Source organism: Anas acuta, chromosome Z (genome assembly GCF_963932015.1).
Source record: "Anas acuta chromosome Z, bAnaAcu1.1, whole genome shotgun sequence".
In the NCBI taxonomy this organism is placed as follows: domain Eukaryota; kingdom Metazoa; phylum Chordata; class Aves; order Anseriformes; family Anatidae; genus Anas; species Anas acuta.
Window position 1 is genome coordinate 59,619,290 of NC_089017.1, and position 20,321 is coordinate 59,639,610.

Sequence of the window (20,321 nt, forward strand, 5' to 3'; positions counted from 1 at the left end):
GGCAAGAAAGTATGTTGAAATAAGGGAGAAACATGATTTGAAAAGATCACATATGAGAAGCATAAAATGGACACTTAAACTGAAGACAACAATATTGTTTTAAGAATGAACCCTCTTTTAAGAATTAAACACTTACTCCTTTAGTTGCTTAGTTAGCTTCACAACCTGAGAGGCCAATGACATACATGTCTCCACAACCACTAAGTAGCGGGAACACATGGTGTGCCCGTGTCGCTCAGCACTTTGTGAAGGTTTCTCTCCTACATGGTTTTGCATGGTGACATTTGCTCCATATTCAACCAACGTCTGTAAAAACACAAAAGAAAACACTGACATTTGTAAACATAAATCTCTGCGGTGAATTCTCATCAACACAAGAAACTTCTGGGTGCAAACCACTCCTGAATAAAATGCTTGAAAAATTTGAAAAACCAATCACTTTGACAAGTCTGTATGCACTTGGAATTCAAAATACATACTACTAAAATCCATTATTCAGGGGCAAGGGTAACAGAACAGTATTCTGTGGTGCAGAAGAATTATACTACACTCATTGCTGCAGTTTCAGTGGCCTTTAGACATGTAATATACGTATCTGAAAACTACGGTAGATACTTTCCAAAAAATCCTTCAGGTCGAGCAGGCACAAATTTCTTTTTGCAGAAAACTTTTTTTTGCAGAAATAAATTTGTTTGATGATAATTTCAATCTTTTTTTTTTTTTTTTTTTTTAATGCAGAAAAATGTCTCGTTTTATAGTTGCTTGGTTACCCCCTATTACCTTTTTAAGATACTGAAATAGTTGTCAGATCCTAGTCTTTAGGAAAAACAATGCCTCTTGTTCTGGTGGATACTGATGTGCTACTCACTATAATAGCCCAGAACCTTAGCTTGTTGCTGGAGAACTGTCCACGCTGTGAGTATGGTCTCTCAGTTACCCCTGGAACTTGAATCCAGAGCATTGTAAAGACAAAAGAAGTTATGTCAGGCTGACTTCAAGACATCCAATAACTGAAGCAAGAACTGAAACCCGACCTTCACTCTTTGTCGTTTGTTTGTGATAATCAGTGTTACACACTATTCATGCCTACAGTAAGACTTAAGTGCCTGCAGCAGTGTTCAGATACACACTGCATACAGCAGTCTGAAAAAAGTGCTGAACAAAACCATAAAGTGTCCAAAAACTAGAGCATCATCAGAGGAAGTGGGTGGCTGAGCTCTTGGCTGATTTATTCAGGCAGAGCTGGTAAGCCACCCAGGGTTTAGAATGGCCTTGTTGATGCAGAATCACAGGCACAGAGACATTTACATCTGCAGACAGAAAAGAGGAATGGTAGGCTATCTTATTTGATAACTCTATAAATGAAAGAAACTTATGAACAGTCTTGCACTGCATCTTATGTCAAAAATTTGGGGTTAACTTACCAATAATAAGGAGGTATGAACCTGCAAAAAGCAATCATATAGTCTGGAAAATGATAGGCATGTTGCCTGTTCATAACAACTTTGAATGAGAGAGAAAGGGAATCACTGACTCTCTATTACACTAGATTTTCTACACTAGTACTCATTCTCCCTCTGCTTTCTTTATTGCTTCTTTCTTTTTATCAAATCATACACTGCACCCTGTTTAAAACTAAACTGTTATCTCACTGGGCAGGGGCCTTATTTGGTTTCACAGCACAGCAAAACATGAACCGCATTTAGCACAGTGAGTTGTTAATGAAGTGATATATACTAAAATTGTTTATTTTTGTTGTCATTAGATATTTTCATGATTTATTCCTTGTGGCTTCACATCAACAGAAATCACTATTTGATTTTCATATTTATCTACAATAAAATAGTTTTAGAAATTCTAAGCCATTTATTAAGGTTCATTTTTCATAGAGGAAGCACGGCAATTCTCTTTCTTGTTCAGCTTCATCCATGAAAACAGCCTGCAGATGTCACCACTCTGTTCAAAATAACTTACTGCCATTTCTCCCCTAAGTACATTGTACATCTTGATGAGGATTTGTTGAGGTTAACAACAGTAAACCCAGATCTACAACAACAGTTTCCATTAGTGAATCACAAACATCTATTCTATCAACTTTTTTCCAACTGATCATAGCAATTGTCTAGAACACAATAACAAAAACACTAAATTTTGCACAGGTGTTATGACGTATTTATTAGATTCTTATAAGAGTCTGTATAGAGTCCATTCCTGACAACTTTAAAAGAAAAAAACATGTTCCATCAATAAGAAAATACAGAGGTGGTCATGTCCTCTAAATGTACTTGACATTTTTTTTTTTTTTTTTTTTCCCCAAGTCTATTCATTCAGCTCAATTGCTACCTTGTTCTCTTTCTCTCTCTCTTTTTTTTTTTTTTTTTTTTCTTAATTGTGTCAGATTCTTAAACTGGCTTGTATGTAGTTAGGTCTTCCCTGAGCCCAGACATATAAATAAACTGTTATAGTAATAATAAGCAGCTATGCATCTGTAGCTTCAATGTTATAGTGTACATAAATATTTTTAGATCCCTGAGAGGTTAGCTAACAAGAATTAACTAGGTGTATTTCTTTTAGGGTTGAACTATTACAAATCTTCTGTGTTTGCAGTGGTCTAAGAGGTGCTGTGGGTCAGTTCACCTGTGGAAACAGGACTTACATGTTTATTGATGTAAGCTGAATGCTTAGACTCTGAGAAATACTCCTCCTCCTTTGACAGATTTTCTTCCCCATGTTGACTTGATCACCTTGACTTCTATTTCTATTGATTTCTATTTCTTGGCTTCATCTACTCTTTTAGCTGTTCTTTCCCAATGACTAATTTGTTCATGAAACACCTTTCTGCAATCATCTGAAATAATTTTACCATTAATTATTCTCCAAACAGCTTTCACTTGAAGTTATCACAAACCCCAAACACTAGCATGTACTCCTATGACTAATGGTCCTAGTGACTCTGATGGACAAAGGGTACATCCGTGTTCTTCAATTCAAGTCAAGATACTTGTACCTAGCCATCAAGTTCAACCACAGAGCTTTTTTTTATGTCTACACTGAACACTGGTACTGTACAAAGGTATCTAAACTGGTTTATTTAGATATGACTCTCAAAAGCACTATAGCTGTGTAAACCTTTTCAGCAAGCCAAACTATCCTTTATAGCAGCTCTGTACAGCAGAACTGTTATGTTGGCCACTCAGTGGCCAACCTGATTCACTGAGAGCTGGTTAAGAAATCACCATCACACTATTTTGTTTAGCATAGATAGGTTTAAAGATTAGAAGTCTGGAAGGGATGATTTGCTAAAAGTGTAAGTCCTTCAAAGCAAAACAAACTGCAACTGTTAGACTTTCATACAGAAAAGATGAAGAGCTACAGCTAAACAGAAAAAGAAACAGAAAGAAAATATCATAACAGTAAGAAGAGCAGGCTTATCTACACCGGATGCTTTTTTTTAACATAAAAACATACATTAGGTATTTTTGTGTATATACTACGTACTATATAATCATGCTTTCTTCTTGCAGTATGATTACTTTAGATTTATAATAGCACCAATACAATAGCATCCAACAGAACAGAATTCAGAAAGTAGAACTTTCTGGTATTTTAGTCTGAGTCCTACTTGTTTAAAAGCTATTTCTTGCAGTATATTTTAGGGTATCAATAATTATTCCTACTTGTAAGACCTCCTGTAAATGTTTTAATAGTTGTTATTATTCAAATTTGATTTAAATTAGGTTTCTGATGCAGCTATTACTCTACCTGTATGCATCCTAGATAGCCATGTTGAGCAGCTATATGAACAGCAGTATTTCCATCCTGGTCAACTTCATCCAGTGAAATCCCTTGTTCTTGCATAAACTGAAGAAGCCACAGAAGTATTTTCTCCTAAGAGAAGGGGGAAACAGATGCCACAAAAGATAAATGATGAAAAGCTACAGGTACAGGAGGAATACTGGTACTGTCATCTGGTGTCAATAATGATCAATAATTCCTTTCATAAGACCTTGCTTTCAGCCTCTCTTAACTTTGTAGGACATAGTATGTCAGGAGTTTGTCTCTGACTGTTTTTTTGTTTTTTGTTTTTTTAAGGAAATATACCGAAGTATTTTAATCTGCTTTATAAAAAGACGTTACATCACTGTAACACATTCTGACAAACTGTACACTGAAAAGCATCCATGCCTATATCTTGCAGTGGACTCCTGAAGTACAACAGCTTGTATGTCAGCCTGAAAATCTTTTTCTGAAAGCTTCACAAGCTTCTTTGGAAAATTACAACAGGAATATGTACAGATCACAGAGATGAGCAGTTAGGTTCTTCAAATCTATCATCATGCTCCAGTTATTGTGCAAGAAGAGAAGCAAGGCAACTAAACTCAGGAAATCTGTCCATCCTGAGCTCTCAGTGCACTGATTTTTCAAGGAAAAGGAGATGGAACCTCAGATTCTTTAGGTCTCCTCCAGAATATTCCATCCATTCAGGATCTCTGCTTTCTACTTCATAGGGACAAATTGTCTGGAACTTATCTCCTTTGCATTTCCATTTTAACAGCAATTTTGTTTTTTGTTACAGGGCGAAGGAATAGGTATTTATACTTGGCTGAATGCCAAATATAGATGACAGCCAGCATGGAGGAATGACTTAAGATCACATATCACTTTTAAAATGCTTTCGAGCAGTTTCTGGAGATGCCTGTGGTGTTGGCAAGCAGTGGAGAAAGATTGCTCTACTCCTGTAAATTTCCCTTATGTTTTAATAATAAAAAGAAAAATATTTTAGAGACATTCCTCTGCGGAACTGGAATACAGTTATAGCTGTGAAATTATATATATCTTCAAAATGTAACAGTGACTGAAATGCTGAGCATGGCCTATAATTTTATGATCACAATCAGCATGGAGAAAATTAGGCTTTCCAGTCATTTATGTTATCAACATAGAAACATAGAAATCAAGCACCTATACGACTAAATGCCATCATCTCTACTTAGAAGTGTCTGCGTATTAACTCATCACAGGCACAACATTAGAAACCTACTGAAACAGTTTGTGTTTCTCTCAGATGACTATGTTTTTTAACAGATGTATCCTTGACATGACAAACACAGGTAAAATAACTTCAGTTTTCTTCACTTTCATACTGAAAAATCATTTATCAAAATATACTATACAACCCTTTTGTAACACTCATATTATATACCTGGAAGAAAATTCTTCTTAGGAAAAGGTTTATAATCATCTATTTATTCAGACAAAATGAAGAATAATAAAATTTATTTTGAAGGTTAAGATAATGGAAAATAGTCACATACTTGTTATGTAACAGGACCTGATATATACTGACAAATTACTCAGTACAGCTGATAATTTTAAGACCTTCAATGGACTTACGTTGTAGCAGTGGTTATTGTCCCTCTGGCATATTCCACACCTACAACTATGCAAACCTCTTTAAAAAAAAGATTCTGGGAAAAAGTCACAATACATAATTTCTGTTTTGGGACTGGCTCCATCAGCTTTTGAAACAGAAATAGCAGTTAGCAAAGACCATTTAAATGATTAAATATACTACAAATGTAAGGATTAGCATGGTGAAGAGTACAGACTCGACAGTCAATCTTTGCCCCATTACTTGAAATTGATTAAATAGATACTAGATTTTCTGAATAAAAGACTAAGGTGTGTGAAAGGAACACAAAAATGACATTACAAAGGAAAAAAACAATCATCTTGAGGTGCATAAATGTGCATTTACATATCTGAATGCCACATACTGTGCCCACATTGTGGTCTTTTGCACTACACCACTGCTGAGAGGCACACAGAAACCCCCCGAGGCTCTCAGTAATGCTGTAGCTCTGGTTCCCCAAAGTCCCTCTTGACTCTCTTGAGCCTGCAGGGAACAAACACTTGGCATTCCCCACCCTCCGTCTGTTACCAGTGTGGCCCACGCTATGATAGTATCCATGTTGGAAAGAAGCTACAGCCCTTTGAAGCTCTTAGTCAGGACCTATTATGTACATCTGGGATTGCACCATCACTCCTTCCTGTTGTTCAGGAGCAGCTGGTATGTGATCTACCATGCACCAACATCCTGGTGTGAAGAGCCCTGCCCACCACGGTTGCTTCTTGCAAAAGCTCATGGTTAAAGAAGCCCTAGGTAGGAGGTATGCAGACCAGGCTACTGGGTGACTTTAAGCTCTTCTTCTCTTTCATCAGATGAATTTATGTGGTTCCTCTCTCATTTGACAAAATACAGTATTGTTGAGATGTTTTTGGAGTCTGTTCATGACTGTGGTTTGATGACCTTTAACTTAGGAGCTTTGCTATGAAATCGCTTTTGTTGCCCATTCTAAATGATATTTATTGAAGACAAATATGGTATGTATGCCTAATGCCTGGGGAAACAATGGATGGGCTGACTCTGATAGAAAATGATTCAATAACAGGTCTTCCTTGTAAAAATATTACTCTTGTAATTCTGCCAAGACCAGTGTTTACATGGATTATCTCTCATGTAAGTAATGGTAAAATAAATTAAAACTTTGAGGATAGTGCCAATTACGCTTTGGAATATCTCAACTCTTTTTTCTTCCTAACACAGTTGGGCAAGATAGTCTGGCTTCCCTTCAGCCTCAACATTCCTTCATGTTTGTAAGACATTTATAGATTATATAAAAAAAAAGATAGTTGACATTACATATGAACTTTCTTTGGCATTCAGTTAACTAAGAAAATTTGGCAGTGATTTTTATATCACCTTTGTAAATTTCATGCATGGTTGACTGTAGCTGGTGTTTCTTAACTGGTGGAGCTTCCGTCCTGCTCTGAAAATAATATCTAGATAAACTGTGCCAGATCTGCTCCTGGCAGTAGACAGTAGAGCTTGAAAAAAAAAAATAAATCTTGACTGGATTTAGTTTGTATAAACATCTTTAGAGATGAGGACAAAATTAGGCTAATGAAAAGAAGACATTAACATAAGTTCATATGAAGCTTTCTCTTCCAAAGTTTCTTCTCAGTAGTAAACATTTCTTTCTCAAATCCAGCACTGATTGGGCTCCCAGCTTCCTTGTATCAGTTGTAACTTTACAAGCCTTTATAGTTATAGAAAGCAGAATAAAATCAATCAGTATATCCAGCAGGTTCCTAATTTGCACCAGTGACATCTGCATAGCAGGTGACTGAAGAGTAATGGAGGTGTTTGCACAGCCAAGAACAAAGGTGTCTGTGTTGCCTTAGGAAACAGTAGGAGAAAGGGTAGACTTCCAGCTCCATAGCTGTCCAGATCTGCTCCTCTCTTTCCATCCCCCTACAGCAAATCCACCCTTGCAAAGAATCAACTAACAGCCAAAACATGCCACAATATTTGTAAACCACTGGAATAAGATAACCATGTTTGTACACGAAAGAAAAGGCAAATTTTCTTAGGGAATACATTTTGCTTATCCTCTCTTTTACCAAGGAAGAGAGAAAACAGCATGAGCACATAAATAGTATTTTTTCTGCATTTATCCTTAATGTTTGTTGAAGAAACTGGATGATACAACTGGTCCATCTGCCAAAGGCATTAGAGAAGAATAACCAATCACTATTACTTGTATAGTAAATCCTGGAGAAGGTCCTTTGAAGAGGGGTTATTGCAAGGTCTATTTAGGAAAAACAGACTGTGGGAGGAGAATCTGGTCTAATCAAGCGGTATATGTTTCCCCAGACATTAGCAAAACACCAAAATGCTGTACTTCTGTGGTTTCCCAAGATTAGATTTATAGATAAGTTAGGTGTGGAACAGGATTGGTTTACAACATATTTTATATGTAGTTCTTAATAGGACTGGCTAGAGTTAGGCAGATGATTAAGTTCTGTCACACTTCATTTTACTGCCAATATACTGAATTCATAAATTGCCACAGTTTGCCATTTTTTTGAGACTAGTCTCTCCTGGAAAACGAATGTGAGCTATTCAAAATGTTTGATGATTTTCTAATATCCAAGGGGACCCGTAAGGGATCATAAAGGCTAAATTTAGAAGATGCTCTTGGGAATGATAAGGCTGGCATAATATGGCATCTAATCTTCTCTGAGGCATTATTTAAAGCTTAAAAAAAAGGACTTAAGAGGGAGAATACTGAAAAAATACACAGATTAAATGGGAAAAAGATCTTTCAATATTTAAACTGTTTATGAACACCCGTGTTTAAAAGCCATAAAATAATAAAGATGCTTTAAATTGAAATTCCTGTATAAGCATCACAATAATCTCTTTGAAAAGTAAATGAAAACCATACCTGACCATAGCAACCTGCATAATGAATAAGGCTCGGATGATCTTTGGAGCAACTTAATTCTGCAATAGCTTCTGTTTCACTCACCATCCACCGAACACATTCCAGCTGACCATTCTAAACAAACAACAAAAAAAAATTATTTAAATTCCAGCTGTTTCATTCCAAACACATCTAATAAACAGGGAAAAGTATATCAGAAATGCAGTATGTCACAAAATTCCACTTTTTTTTAAAGTTTTTCTTTTATCTGTCCTCACGTATTGCACTTGTTTATCTTGCTGTCCTGGATCAAATATAATTTGGCTACTTATAATTTACAGTTGCCTCAAGCTTACCTTGTGATTTCCATCTTTTCCCTCCTAAAACTACAGCTGAGCAAATGTGTTGGCACAGAATGTTTGCTGAATAGCATCACAGCAGACACCAGCTCAAGAGGTAGTGAAAGAGTACTACATACACAGTCTGATCCCTATTGTTCAATTATTTAAACCAAAACCATAGCTCTGCTTTTATCACTCATACAACAAGGCTTCATATTTAAAATTAATAAGATCATTTACTGGAGCAGAGTGAACAATCACTCTCCCTACAAACTCAATAATTAAGTGTATATTTCCTAAGTTATTATTAAGTATGTAGTATCTGAACACCTAAACCTCTTAGATTAGGACGTGCGATAAATATTGTACAAACACAAACAAGGAGAGGTTCTTGCCCTGAACTCCTTTCACAGCCCATTCTCAAGTGTTCCAAATTACTATGAATATTCAGGGAGGTTTACAAGTTTCTATGAAGTGGGATGTAGATGCTGCAAAGACCTTGATCCAAGTGCAAAGTCTTGCATCTAGTCTGGGACAATCCCAATTACAAATACAGGCTGGACAGAGAATGGATTGAGAGCAGCCCTGAGGAGAAGGACCTGGAGGTGTTGGTTGATGAGAAGCTCAACATGAGCTGGCAATGTGTGCTTGCAGCCCAGAAAGCCAATTGTATCCTGGGCTGCATCAAAAGAAATGTGGCCAGCAGTGGGAGGGAGGGGATCCTCCCCCTCTACACTGCCTTGTGAGACCCCACCTGGAGCACTGCATTCAGCTGCGGGGCCCCCAGAACAAGAAAGATGTGGACCTGTTAGAATGGGTCCAGAGGAGGGCCATGAAGATGATCAGAGGGCTGGAGCACTTCTCCTGTGAACACAGACTGAGGGAGTTGGGGTTGGTCAGCCTGGAGAAGAGAAGGCTTTGGGAAGACCTTGTAGGGGTGGGCCTTCCAGTACCTAAAGGAGGTCTACAGGAGAGCAAGAGAGGGACTCTGTCAGGTAATGTAGTGATAGGACAGGGAGTAATGGTTTAAAACTAAAAGAGCGTGGGTTTAGATTAGACACTAGGAAGAAATTCTTCCTGCAGAGCATGGTAAGGCCCTGGCACAGGTTGCCCAGAGAAGCAGTGGACGCCCCATCCCTGGAGGTGTTCAAGGCCAGGCTGGATGGGGCTTTGGTCTACCTGGTCTGGTGGGAGGTGTCCCTGCTCATGGCAGGGGGTTGGAACCAGAAGGTCTTTAAGGTCCCGTCCAACCCAAACCATTCTATGATTCTATGAAAGACTGACAAACATTTTCTTCAGAGCATGTTTGTGACCCAGTTTAAAAGCAACATCTTTTAGCAGCTTCTCTTGCTGCAGTGTCTTCTCTTTCAAAAATTATACCTCACTACATGCAGGCGTGACCTGCTCCTATTTCACTATTCAACTGTCTTTTTCATAAATGTTATTATAGTCTTTATAGCTAAAAGAATCATTTCAAGCCCTCAGTCAAAACCTCATACAGGACAACAGAGAAAACATAAAATACTCTCTGCATTCATAGAAAGGAAAAAGCTATTTTGGAAAGGAAAGAAATATCAATTTCAAGTTTCAGATTTGTTTTTACACAAAGAGAAGAATGCAAACCTGCAGGTTGGAGTCCACCAGTTCTCTGCCAGTTTCTAAAATTTTCCCAAGAAGTAAATAATAATTGAAAAAAATATATCTGAAAAATCAGAAACCCTTGTCATTGTTTTGTCTTAAGGTACTCCATGACTAAGATGAATGGCATTCGACCATCCAATCTTATTGAAGACCCAGAATCAGTTTGTCAAAATTATCAGCCTTCCTATACACCTCTAGGTTTTACTTTAGGGCAGCAACACCAATTATCCTCACATCTCCCTACATAATAATTGTTTCTGTAAGTTTTGACAGTAATTATCACACTTTCTGACTGGTTGCTCTGCAATATGTATATTTTAACTTCAGTGCAATTGTTGTAGACAACTGAGACATTTCATCTCCAGATGCGGATCAGATTTATTTCACGCTTTGTAAACATGGTCTCACACCTTTTTTTTTCTAACTCTCTTACACTTTTCTGAAGACACAACTGAGCCTGATTGATGAATGTTCCTCAGAATACTGCATTTTTTTAGACAGTTAACAGATTTAAAAATGAACATATATTCATTGACAATGATATATAAAAATGTCATTTAACAAAAGGCTTGAAAATGACTTCCTGATAGATGTAATACCTGCTGCTGTCACAGAAAGAAACTAAATCACCTTTATGTCACATTACAGTAGAGACAGAGACTAAATTACCTTTATTGCTAATCCAGCTGGAGTTAGCTGCTCAATGTTTCTTTCATTCAAACAGTCTTCGCCCATCAAAGAAGTGAGATGCTGCAGGCATTCTGCATGTCCCTTTGATGCTGCTACATGCAACAGATTGTTGTCACATTCATCATGAATCTTATCCAGATTATCTGCTGCTAAATGTGGCTGATAAAGAAGGCGTTATGTTAGTTACAACTAGGGATAAGAACACAGAACTCTAAGCCTCGGAACCCAAGATACAAGACAAAAGACATTTTCCCATAGTCACATTCTTTTACAACTCATAACCAGCAGCTTTTAATTTCCTGGTACAGCAATTGGCTACCATTAGTGAAAGGATAGAGGCAGTACACTCATTGGCTTCATTCACTGCTTAATTTCTCTCCATCTAGGGTAAACGCCATAAAGAAGTGCAAGGTTCTTGAATAGCTTTAAGTCTTTGTACTAGTTTGTTCTACAAAGCAGTTGTAAGAAAATATATTTTCATAATTTCTGTCAATTTTGTGATTGGTTTCTTTTCTCTTTTTTTTTGGAAGGGATGGGGTTGAGGAGAGGGAGGGGAGGAGGGACAGAAGGCATAATGTGTAATTCAAGAGAAATCACTCACAACTCTTAAAAATCTTCCTGTTTAATTTTGCTCATCACAAAGTGGTAGCTTGTATTGTTCAGCACAATCTAAATCGTACTTAAAACATGAGGCAGAAGACTCTTATTTAGTAGCTTGTTTCCGTTAAAAAAATAATTTGTTGGAATATTTACACAAAGTAATTCATAACCATGACTTAATACATTATTCCTGCCCAAGTCTAATTTTCAGACAAAACAATTAGACTGATAAACCCCAGAAGGAAAATGGAAAAAGGAACACAGAGTTAAGCAGTAACAATGACAAGTTTCTCGTGTAGTGCAGGCTTGTCAGAGTACTGTTTAATGAATATACTTTACTTACAGATTTCGATCTGTTTGGAAAAAAAATACATATTTTCTGTCCACCTGCCTACCTATTATGACCTTTTTTTGTTTGTTTGTTTGTATTATTTTTACCAATTCCTATTTTGGGTGAATTCCATCTACTTTTATTTCTTACTGAGCACTCTAATATACTCTTCTGCCTCTGCCTAGTCTTTGAATGTCTGTCTTTGTTTTTACTGCTATGTTAATACCATGCCTTTGTGCTTGAGCTAGACTGGTAAACAGAGAAGCTAAACAAAAATCTAACAAAAACAGTTCTTATACATACACAGGGCCTCCACCAGCCATTCTGACTGCAGATCACATGCTCTGCATCATTGTGTTCACTTGCATCTAGTTACTTTGGAAAACATCATTGATAGTGTCTGATCACTGTGCTAGAATTTACTGAAAACTTCATATGGGTCAGAGGCCATTGAGGCTTTAGAGAAAGCCCCTGCCTGAGAATGCTGCTGCAACAAGCCAGCATAAACACTCCTGAATAATAATCAGAATACAACAGAAGCCCCTCTGTTCCCACTGTCAGCTTCTAAATAACAACTGAGGTAAACCATTAATAACTGAACAAAACAACCCACAAATGTTGTGAAAGGCAAAGCCCATTTAAGATTTAAATTTGATATTCAAATGATCTCAAGAGTTAAAATGCCTACCTTCTATATTATTTCAGTTTACTGCATAAACTAGCAATCTTGCCCATGCTCACATAAAACTAGTATCCTCTTTTTGGTACATACTTGTTTTAAAGATGAAAACTTTCTATCTGGAAGACAATTTACCCAATTTATAAGGAGCATACAGGATACAAAGGGTGGTGATGCAAAATACACACTTCATAAATTTTGCTGACGTAACGAACCACACCACAGAACCCTCTTATTCTACACGGTTTATGAAGAAAATGATACTTACCAGTAATGATATTTGGCCTTCCTTTACAATGTTTAAGATGCTCTTAAATTTTTTCACCTCTTCATTCCTCTCTTCTGGGCCCCCTGCACTGCTCCAGTTCATATTCAGTTCCTCAAGCTGCTTGTTTTCTGCCACTGCTGTCTGCAGGTGAAAAGTCCTCAGGTGGCAGTTAGGCATACTCTTCTCAGTTTTGTGAGCCTGAGGATCAACAAATGTCCTACAGAGGAAACCCTTGCCCTGGGCTTCAGATTCATGGACTGAGCTACACTTAACTAAAGGCTGGGAAAGCTCTAATTCTTCTGTTATATGCTTGTGCTGATCAAGGACAATGGGCTGCGTTTTTCTCAGCTGAGAGCCTTTCACAGGAGAGAGAACACAGAACTGTGTCACCCCAGAAGGCGAGTTCTCTGTGCTCCCTGTAGGGCAGGTCTTGCCACTAACACCATTGACTGTTGAACATACACCCAAAATTTTTTTCTCAGGAGCTACCTTTGTGAAAGGAACGAGTTGCTGGCTTGATTTAATATAAGGCACATCCAAAATTTCATCCATATCCAGGTCATAGTGCTCCAGCTCCCCAAGCAGAACAGTAGGCTCAATGTTTTTACTTTTAAGGTTCTCTCCTTCTCCTGGGCTCTGGTCATCATTCGGAGGTGCAGGTTGTGATTCGCTGCCCTTCTGGTATTCTCCCTTCTGGTTCTTTTGGTCATCGCTTTCATTGTTCTCAGAGCTCTCTGGCTGGTGCTTTAGTGGGGAAACCCTCTTCACTGGTCTGAATTTATTGCACACATCTGCAATGCCTGTTGGTTTCTGTGCATTTCCGATAAGAGTTGAGACTCCACAGTTCCAGCTGCTGCTGGAAACTGAAGAAATAGAGGAATATGATTTAGAACTGCTGATCACTGCCAGATGTGTGACATGATATATATAGCATGCTTCAAAGATATACCTGGATAAGCACTGGTAGCCAGAATTACATGACACCCTGCCAGATTCATATCTAAACAGATTTAACTGCAACTCTAAGAAAACAGCTGAAGAATTTCACATTCTAGAACAGAAATCTTCAAGCAGGACCTACACTGTAATCATTTACAAATAAAGCAGTTTTAATCAAGTAATAGGAACCTGTAAGAGTCCAGTAGCATTCACAGCGGCCTTACCCAGCTATGCTAGTTGGAACTGCACTTTTTGCACATTTCTAGTTGAACAGAGATACGTAAGAAGAGTAGGGCAACCTCCCTGGTTAAAATTGTTTTAAGTCAGTTTGTTTTAGTAACAGCAACAATTTATTCTTTTAAGGCTTGTTATCTCTGGAAGATGTATTTTTGACACAGGAAGTGGAAATCATGTTTTCATTAAAACAGCAAGTCAATAGAGGTGATCCTTCCTCTCTGCTCAGCCACAGCAAGGCCCCACCTGGGGTCCTGGGTCCAGTTCTGGCTCCCCAGTGCAAGAAGAACACGGACTTCCTCGAGCAAGTCTAGCACAGAGACACAAAGACAATTAAGGGACTGGAGCTTCTTTCATACGAAGAGAGGCTGAGAGAGCTGGGACCATTCAGCCTGCAGAAAAGTGTCAGGAGAATCTAACCCACAGGTACGAAGGCATGTTGGGAGGTAAGGAAGAAGAGAGAGCTAGGCTCTTCTCAGTGGTACCCACTGACCAGATAAGAGGCAATGGGCACAAACTGAAACACACGAAATTCCAGCTGAAGGGAAGTGTAAGGTTGTATAGAAGCAGAGTGTCTGCTACTTTAAGGGCATTTGGCGAAGCACCTTTTCCAATGCAACAAGGGATAAGGGAGGAGGTGGTGGGAACCAAAACTTGGTCAGTTTTAACAATTGATAAAGAAAGATGGAATGTGGGAATGTTATTTAAGCAAGGTTGACTGAGTTGATAAGAAGTAAAGTACCATGAGCAAAATGCTGAGACACAGACCTGACAAAACAAAAATTGGGACAATGGCAACAAATAAACCTCCTAGTCACACTAGTGGATGGACTGTCTAAATACAGGTGCAGCTTCCAGGAAGATCAACCTGGATTTTGCAGATGATAATACTGTGAACCGGAGGGTGAGGGGAGCCTCGACTGGGAGGCTGCAGAAACTTCAGACCTCTGCAAATCCATGGGGGTATGTAAGAGAAAAGGGGAGCAAGAGGAACAAAGAGAATAAGAAGAAAAGGGTATAAAAGAGTGCAGTATAAATTAAGAAGGTCAGTGTGCTTTTCTAGCTGGGCCGTGCACCTGATCACCTGGTGTGCCTGGGGTGTGCATGTGCATTCACCTGCAAGCTTTCAGCTGGACTCGCTGACAAGTAGTGGGGCCCTTGCATCCTTGCTAGGGTATCAGGCATAGAGGGGGTCTCTGCCTGTGTGCCCATGGAGAACGTGGTGTGCGTGATGGCAAGTGTGTGAGTGCTGCCTGTCTGCATTGAGCTTCAGGCTGGACCAGACAGCGAGTAGGTGACCCAAGAAGCAGGTAATAGACCTGGGGGACAGGGTGCTGGGTGGACAAAGGGGCTGTGCCAGGGGTTTGAAGGATCCACAAATGTGTGTGTGCTGCACAAATGTGCGTGTTGTGAAGCTGCAGAGTGCTGTGTGCAGTCCTGTACCAGTGAACCTGTATCTCCTCTACAGCCAGGAGATACAAATGCGTCTGTGTGTTTTGGACATGTGCTCAGCTTTGGTACTCTTTGAACCTGCAAAAGGGAAAGCTGCAGCTATATCCCCCAGCCTGGGCAGAAACCCTGGGTCCCTAGGCACCAGGCTGGGCTCCAGCAGCTGGGCAGGAGTGGACCTGGGCTGGAAGAGCTAGACCAGGCTGCCCAGAGAAGCTGTGGATGCCCCATCCCTGGAGGTGCTCAAGGCCAGGCTGGATGGGGCTTTGGGTAACCTGGTCTGGTGGGAGGTGTCCCTGCCCGTGGCAGGGGGTTGGGATTAGATGGTATTTAAGGTCCTTTCTAACTCAAAACATTATATGACTCTGTAAATTCTGTGTCTGTGAAGATACTCAAAACTCAGCTGGACATGGTCCTGAGTAACCTGCTCTAACTGACCCCGCATGGGCAGAGAGGTTGGGCCAGATTTCAAGAGGTCCCTGCCAACCTAAACTATTCTCTGATCTGAAAATTAAGCCTACTTATTCAGCTGCAATGTTTCTTTTTCCATTTCTCCTCTGTATGCTGTGCTTCTCGGTCCAAATTTCCATCTGTTAATGTGCATACATTTATACACACACACACACACACACACACATACCTATAGCTCTGGAACTTCCAGAAAATTATTTCAGCACATTGGAGCTTGACCAGTGAGTCTGAATTATAGAGAAGAAAAGGAGCTTAAGACACCTGAGCTCTTAGTCCTATTGGATCTGCATTCTTTCCTACAGTCCCAGTTGGTGATATTTATGTTCTCATTAATCAGTGAACTCTGGTAAAGAATTTTATTTATTTATTTATTTTCATTAGAGAGACAGTGCTAAAAACACTAAAGCCTTTAGGCAGTTTCTCCTTCAATGCTCCTCTTACTGTACATTAAGAGTTAATACGTTCTCAAACTCAAGAATGCAGTTTAAACATAGCAGATTTATTACACATGCTAACTGCATATCAGGGGGATCTAATTCGTGGTCAAAACACACAATTTGCCATGAACACCTTCCTAAGGAAACAGATATATACACTTTCAGTGCAACATTAATGTTTGAAGTGAAAGATTAGTATAGCTTAGTAGTTACGGATGTCTGAAAATTACCTTAATACTTTTGGAAGTGCTTAAGAATACATTTCCGAAAAAGAAATAAAAATAATAATAATCAGAAGGCATGTAACTTAGTGGGCCAATACAAAGAACGCACTGTACGGACTTATTTATGTGTTGTATAAGATTCTAGGTTCAAAGGCCTACACTTTTATGTTGGTTTTATTTACATGTGAAATTTTTTCCAAGTGATACAGGGAAATGGATACCATATGTTTCCCAGCTGTTTTGTTCTGACAGGAACTATTAAGCACTCAGTATGGAAATGAATTCTGTCTGCGTTTTATGAAAACACTGCTTTCAACACAGGGGTCTAGACAGAGGAAAAGGCATCAACATTTTGTTTGTCGTCACTTTCTTTAAGCTTTCATTTATTTTGTTGCTTTGCTTTTTTTACACTCTAACCTTAACAACAAGTATTTACAGAAACCACTGATGGTAAAACTGTAAAATCGGACACCGCAAAGAAGCAATGACCTTTGTTACAAATCTGTCTTGGATCATTGCACAGTCATATATTTCTCTTTCATTACATCTAGAGTGGCGTAAGGCAATCGCATTCTTCATTGTTTTCCTTCCCAACATATTGGTGGAGCATCTCTTTACAAATACTAGCTCCAGAAAAACAAACTGGGACACTAAGAACAATTAGCAATATTTTTACTGACTTATGAACATATTCTGTACTTAACTGGGATGATGAATTCACACTGCATTTAATAAAGGACTAGAACATGGCATTTAACCACAGAAGCACTAGGAAGGAAAGCTAATCAAATTGGTAGATGCAATCCTTGGTGCAATTATTCACTTGGATGCTGTATAGGCTGCATTACTGCTTAGGCAGTTACAGCATGCTATCCTCCTACAAAGCACCGAGAACATTGGTCAGAATAGTCCAGGGCATTGCTTGAATCTCCTCTCTTCTGTTTTCAGATGTTTGTTCTCTGAAGAAGCAAAGGCAAGCAATGCCTATGTCCTCCAAAACACCAGCACAGCAGGAGTTATGCAAGTAGTCTTCAACAGCTGCTCCAGGGGATAAGTGTCTTGCTCATTTCTCCATACTTATGAATGCAGGCAGGGGCCATTAAAAGTCTGGGTCAAATAAATACTGCTTTATTCTCTTATAAACAACAATAAAGGATGGTTTAAGCTTAAGGCAGTGGACTAGAATGTGGAACAGCTAAAATGATTCCCAAATCTGAAAAATAAGTCTGGTGCAATCTTGGATAAAACAGATCTCTTCCATGCACCAGTATTTACAAAATCATAGAGTGGTTTGTGTTGGAATGGACCCTAAAGACCATCTGATTCCAACCTCACTGCCATGGGCAGGGACACCTCCCACCAGACCAGGTTGCCCAAAGCCCCATCCAGCCTGGCCTTGAGCACCTCCAGGGATGGGGCATCCACAGCTTCTCTGGGCAGCCTGTGCCAAGGCCTTAGCACCCTCTGAAGGAAGAATTTCTTCCTAATGCCTAATCTAAGTCTCCCCCCTTTTAGTTTAAAGCCATTACTCCTTGTCCTATTACTACATTACCTGATAAAGACTCACTACCCAGCTTTCCTGTAGGCCCTTTTATATTGGAAGGCCACTATAAGGTCTCCCCAGAGTCTTCTCTCCTCCAGGCTGAACAACGCCAACTCCCTCAGCCTGTCTTCATAGGAGAGATGCTCCAGCCCTCTGGTTATCTTCATGGCTCTCTAGACTCATTCTAATAGGTCCACATCCTTCTTGTTCTGGGGACCCCAGAGCTGAACACGGTACTCCAGTTAAGGTCTCACAAGAGGGAGAGAATTCCCTCCCTCACCCTGCTGGCTACATCTCTTTTGATGCAGTTGAGGACACAGTTGGCTTTCTGGATTGCAGGAACACATTGCTAGCTCATGTTGAGCTTCTCATCAACCAGCACTCCCAGGTCCTTCTCCTTAGGGCTGCTCTCCTTCCATCCTCCACCCAGCCTGTATTTGTGCTTGGGATTGCTCCGACCAAGGTGCAGGACCTTTCATTTGGCTTTGTTGAACTTCATGAGGTTCTCACAGGCCCACCTCTCAAGCCTATCCAGGTCTCTCTGGATGCTATCCCGCCCCTCTAGCACATCAACCACAGCACACAGCCTGGTGTCATTGGCAAACCCGCACTGTCCATGTCACCAACAAAGACATTGCACAGCACCGGTCCCAGTACTGACTGCTGGGGAACACCACTCATCACTGACCTCCACCTGGACACTGAGCTGTTGGCCACAATCCTTTGAGAGCAGCCATCCAGCCAATTCCTTACCCACCAAGTGGTCCAACCATCAAATCCATGTATCTCCAATTTAGAGACATGGATATCATGGAGGACAGCATCAAATGCTTTGAACAAGTCCAGAGAGACAATGTCAGTTGCTCTTCCCCTACCCACCAATGCTGTAACTCTATTGTAGAAGGCTTCCACATTTGTCAGGCACAATCTGCCCTTAGCAAAGCCATGTTGGCTGTCACCCATCACCTCCTTATTTTCCATGTGCCTGTTTCCATGCAGAGTTTCCAGGAGGATCTACTCCATGATCTTGCCAGGCACAGAGGTGAGACTGACCGGCCTGTAGTTCTCTGGGTCTTTTTTCCCTTTCTAAAAATGGGGGCTATGCTTCTCCTCTTCCGGTCAGTGTGTACTTTGCCAGACTGCCACAACTTCTCAGCTATGGTGAACAGTGACTTAGGAACTATATCTGCCAGTTTTCTCAGGACCCATGAATCTGACCAGGTCCCATGAACTTTTTCACCTTCAGGTTCCTTAGCTGGCCTTCTCCTACATGTACAGCGGGTGGTTCTTCATTCTCCCAGACCTTTTTTTTTTTTTTTTTTCTAACAGTGTAATCAAAATTCTTTCTTTAACTTTTAATCACAAATATTAGAGGCTTGGGTAATCTCACTGTTGTGATGCTTCACTACTAAGAAAGAATAACAAAAAAAATGGGAAAGCTTTTCATTGCCATCAGTTAAGATGTGAAGGTCTGACACGTCTGAAGTAGCAAAGCATTTCCTTGGCAGAAAATATTATCTGAAGAAAATCTGCAAAAGTCAAATTTGCAAAAAGTAGTTCTTTGCCATATATTACGCTCTGTGACGTTTGTGAGGAAGAAGCACAAAACTTGATTAAAGAGGCCTGTGGGCATATTTGCAGTTTTATTAATTTATAGGTCAATTCAATCACTTTGTCATATTTGATTTTAAGAATCAAAATTTACCTTGAACTTTGAGAGGAGGAGAGAGAGGGAGAGAGATCCTTAAAACATGTTTCCAATTTGAAGGATCTGCTGACATTTTTTCAATGTTACCTAAGTATCTAGGGCAGGGAGAGATGTGTGAGAGAATCTTATCTGGTATACATGTATGGGCATCTATGGAAATACATAGTAATTATATGAGTTTTGTCCAGCCATTGAGACTACCCTATGCACAGACAAATTCTGACAGGCAATTTCCATGATTCTTGCCACCCAATGCCAGATATTAGAATAAAAATGTTTAAATTGTCCTGACTATAATGAAAATAAAGAGCTCAGCTTTTATTTCGGAGAAACTACTGCTGAAATTCATTTCTGATGTTCATGCAGGAGTTCATCTCCCTAGGTACAAGGGTACAATACCATTCTGTAACTGCTGATAGCTTCGTGAAGTTTACAGCACTTGGAACACAAGAAAGAGGTGGCAAAGAGCGATATATCATCAGAACCATGAAAAAAT

At 39.5% G+C, this 20,321-nt stretch overlaps 1 protein-coding gene across 5 annotated transcripts in view; it reads right to left on the reverse strand.

The window, feature by feature from the left end:
- The window catches only part of SNCAIP (synuclein alpha interacting protein), a 90,052-nt gene that overhangs the window by 18,780 nt on the left and 50,951 nt on the right, over positions 1-20,321 (reverse strand). For 4 of the 5 annotated variants that reach the window (XM_068666510.1, XM_068666513.1, XM_068666509.1 and 1 more), the window contains 5 exons: positions 12,821-13,683; positions 10,922-11,101; positions 8,292-8,405; positions 3,763-3,888; positions 137-306 (listed from right to left, as the gene is read on the reverse strand). In XM_068666510.1, the coding sequence (XP_068522611.1) occupies positions 137-306; positions 3,763-3,888; positions 8,292-8,405; positions 10,922-11,101; positions 12,821-13,683 (1,453 nt within the window). Of the gene's footprint in view, positions 1-136; positions 307-3,762; positions 3,889-8,291; positions 8,406-10,921; positions 11,102-12,820; positions 13,684-14,239; positions 14,304-20,321 lie in introns of all 5 variants that reach the window. The other variant, XM_068666512.1, reaches the window with a different exon arrangement.